At 66.1% G+C, this 1,625-nt stretch overlaps 3 protein-coding genes across 3 annotated transcripts; all 3 read right to left on the reverse strand.

Annotated features, from left to right (window-relative positions):
- Window positions 1-28: 28 nt before the first annotated feature.
- On the reverse strand, window positions 29-277 carry M421DRAFT_79519 (uncharacterized protein; the record flags this gene model as incomplete). The annotated part of the gene is made up of 1 exon (XM_033597496.1): window positions 29-277. A coding segment is annotated over one exon (249 nt), but the record flags the coding sequence as incomplete, so codon positions are not given.
- Window positions 278-370: 93 nt separating this feature from the next.
- On the reverse strand, window positions 371-997 carry M421DRAFT_79517 (uncharacterized protein; the record flags this gene model as incomplete). Its single annotated transcript, XM_033597495.1, has 1 exon — window positions 371-997. A coding segment is annotated over one exon (627 nt), but the record flags the coding sequence as incomplete, so codon positions are not given.
- A 24-nt stretch (window positions 998-1,021) lies between these two features.
- M421DRAFT_48962 (uncharacterized protein) lies at window positions 1,022-1,558 on the reverse strand (the record flags this gene model as incomplete). The annotated part of the gene is made up of 1 exon (XM_033594761.1): window positions 1,022-1,558. A coding segment is annotated over one exon (537 nt), but the record flags the coding sequence as incomplete, so codon positions are not given.
- Window positions 1,559-1,625: the final 67 nt, after the last annotated feature.

The following is a 1,625-nucleotide window of genomic DNA, read 5'->3' on the forward strand; positions in this document are numbered from 1 at the left end:
CTTGCACCAGGTCTGCCTGCACGGCGTACGCCACGTTGCCAACAGCAGTAGAGCGGCCATTCTGCAGCTCCAGCGGATCCTCTCCATCCTCATCTCTGCTGTGGTCCATCATGTCCGGGTTGTCGTACGCACCGCCCCCGCTGCTGCTGCCCAGCTGCTTATTGTACCCAGCGGCAAAGCGTTCCCCCACCACCTCGCGGCCGATACCCACTGCCGTATGGCGATACTCCTGCGTGGTCAGCCGCGTGCCCAGCCTGGCTGCTGTTTCCAGCGTCATCGTACGGGTCAGTCGATCGGTCTCCCACGGCCCGCTGCTGCCTGCCCAGACGTAGTCATGGGAGGAGGCTGGGCCCAGCTTGTCCAGGCTGCTGGCGAGCATGGTCTGCAGCGGCCTTACGTACAGCAGGTAGGCTGCGAGCAGCTGGCCCAGCCTGTCTGGCAGGAAGCGGGCCACCACCCTCGGCTGGTCCCACTGGGCCTGGAGCTTGTGGTAGCGGGTGATGACCACCACCTGTCCCTCCATCACGTACAGGTTGCGGTCCTGCAGCACCCCGTTCCGCCACCGTACGGACAGCAGCTCAGGCCCTCGAGCAGGCTGGCCGCCTGTGACGTGCACAGCAAGGCAGAGGAGCTCTAGGAACCGCTCGATCTGCCGTACGAACTGTCGCACCCTGCGCTCTCTCCACCGCACAGGCCCAGGGCTACTGCCACCCTCCTGCTCCTGCTCCTGCCCCTGCTCCTGGCCCTGCCCTGCTGCTGCTTGTACGTGCGGGTGGTAGAGCTTCTGTGCTGCTGGAAGGCTCGCTAGCCGGGCCAGCGTCCACTGTCTGCCTTGCTGGAGGCGCGATGGCGGCAGGAAGGAGGCGCCTCGCCGTACGACGGTGATATCGTCCTGGATGGTGGAGAGCTCCACGGCAGGCCGGTCCTCCTTCCTCCCCACCCACAGCAGCTCCTCCCACAGCAACCGCTCCGCCTCTGCCACCACGCCCTGCGCCATCGTACGGAACCGCTCCAGCTCCACGGGGCGGCCCTTGATGAAGAAGGTCTGCCGGTCCAGCGACCACCACATGCTGCCAGCGATGGCGCCAGGCGTGCGCAGGGCGATAAACTTGGCGTACAACAGCAGGCTCAGCATGATGCTCATGGGGCTGTACGAGCCGTCGACCAGGTAGCTGGCCCGCTGCTGCAGGAAGCTCTGGGTCTCAGCAGCGCCCTGCGCCTCCCGCTGGCTGGCCGGCAGGAACGTCTCGACAGCAAGCGCCCGTACGCAGTAGACCAGCGAGCTGAGCATGGGGGAGTACTCAGGCGCCGTACAGAGTCGATTCGTCTCTGGGTTGATACCCAGCGCGGCCAGGAAGTGGACCAGGCCGCTGCTGAACGGCCTGTGGTGAAGCTTGTGGCAGATGAGCTGCTGGGACAGGCGAAGCACGTACGTGCGCTGCTTGGCCGTACGCTCGCTGCTGCTGCTGCTGCTGCTGCTGCTGTCGCTGCTGTTGCTGTTCAAGAGCTCCCACAGCCTGGTGGCAGCCAGCTTCTGCTTGCCGTGCCAGGGGAAGAGGCGGGCAATGGCTCCCAGCGTGCTCACCTCCCCCTCTGCCTCAGCTGCCTCGGCCGCCACCGTACGG

Source organism: Didymella exigua (assembly GCF_010094145.1).
Source record: "Didymella exigua CBS 183.55 unplaced genomic scaffold M421scaffold_157, whole genome shotgun sequence".
Classification (NCBI taxonomy): Eukaryota; Fungi; Ascomycota; class Dothideomycetes; order Pleosporales; family Didymellaceae; genus Didymella; species Didymella exigua.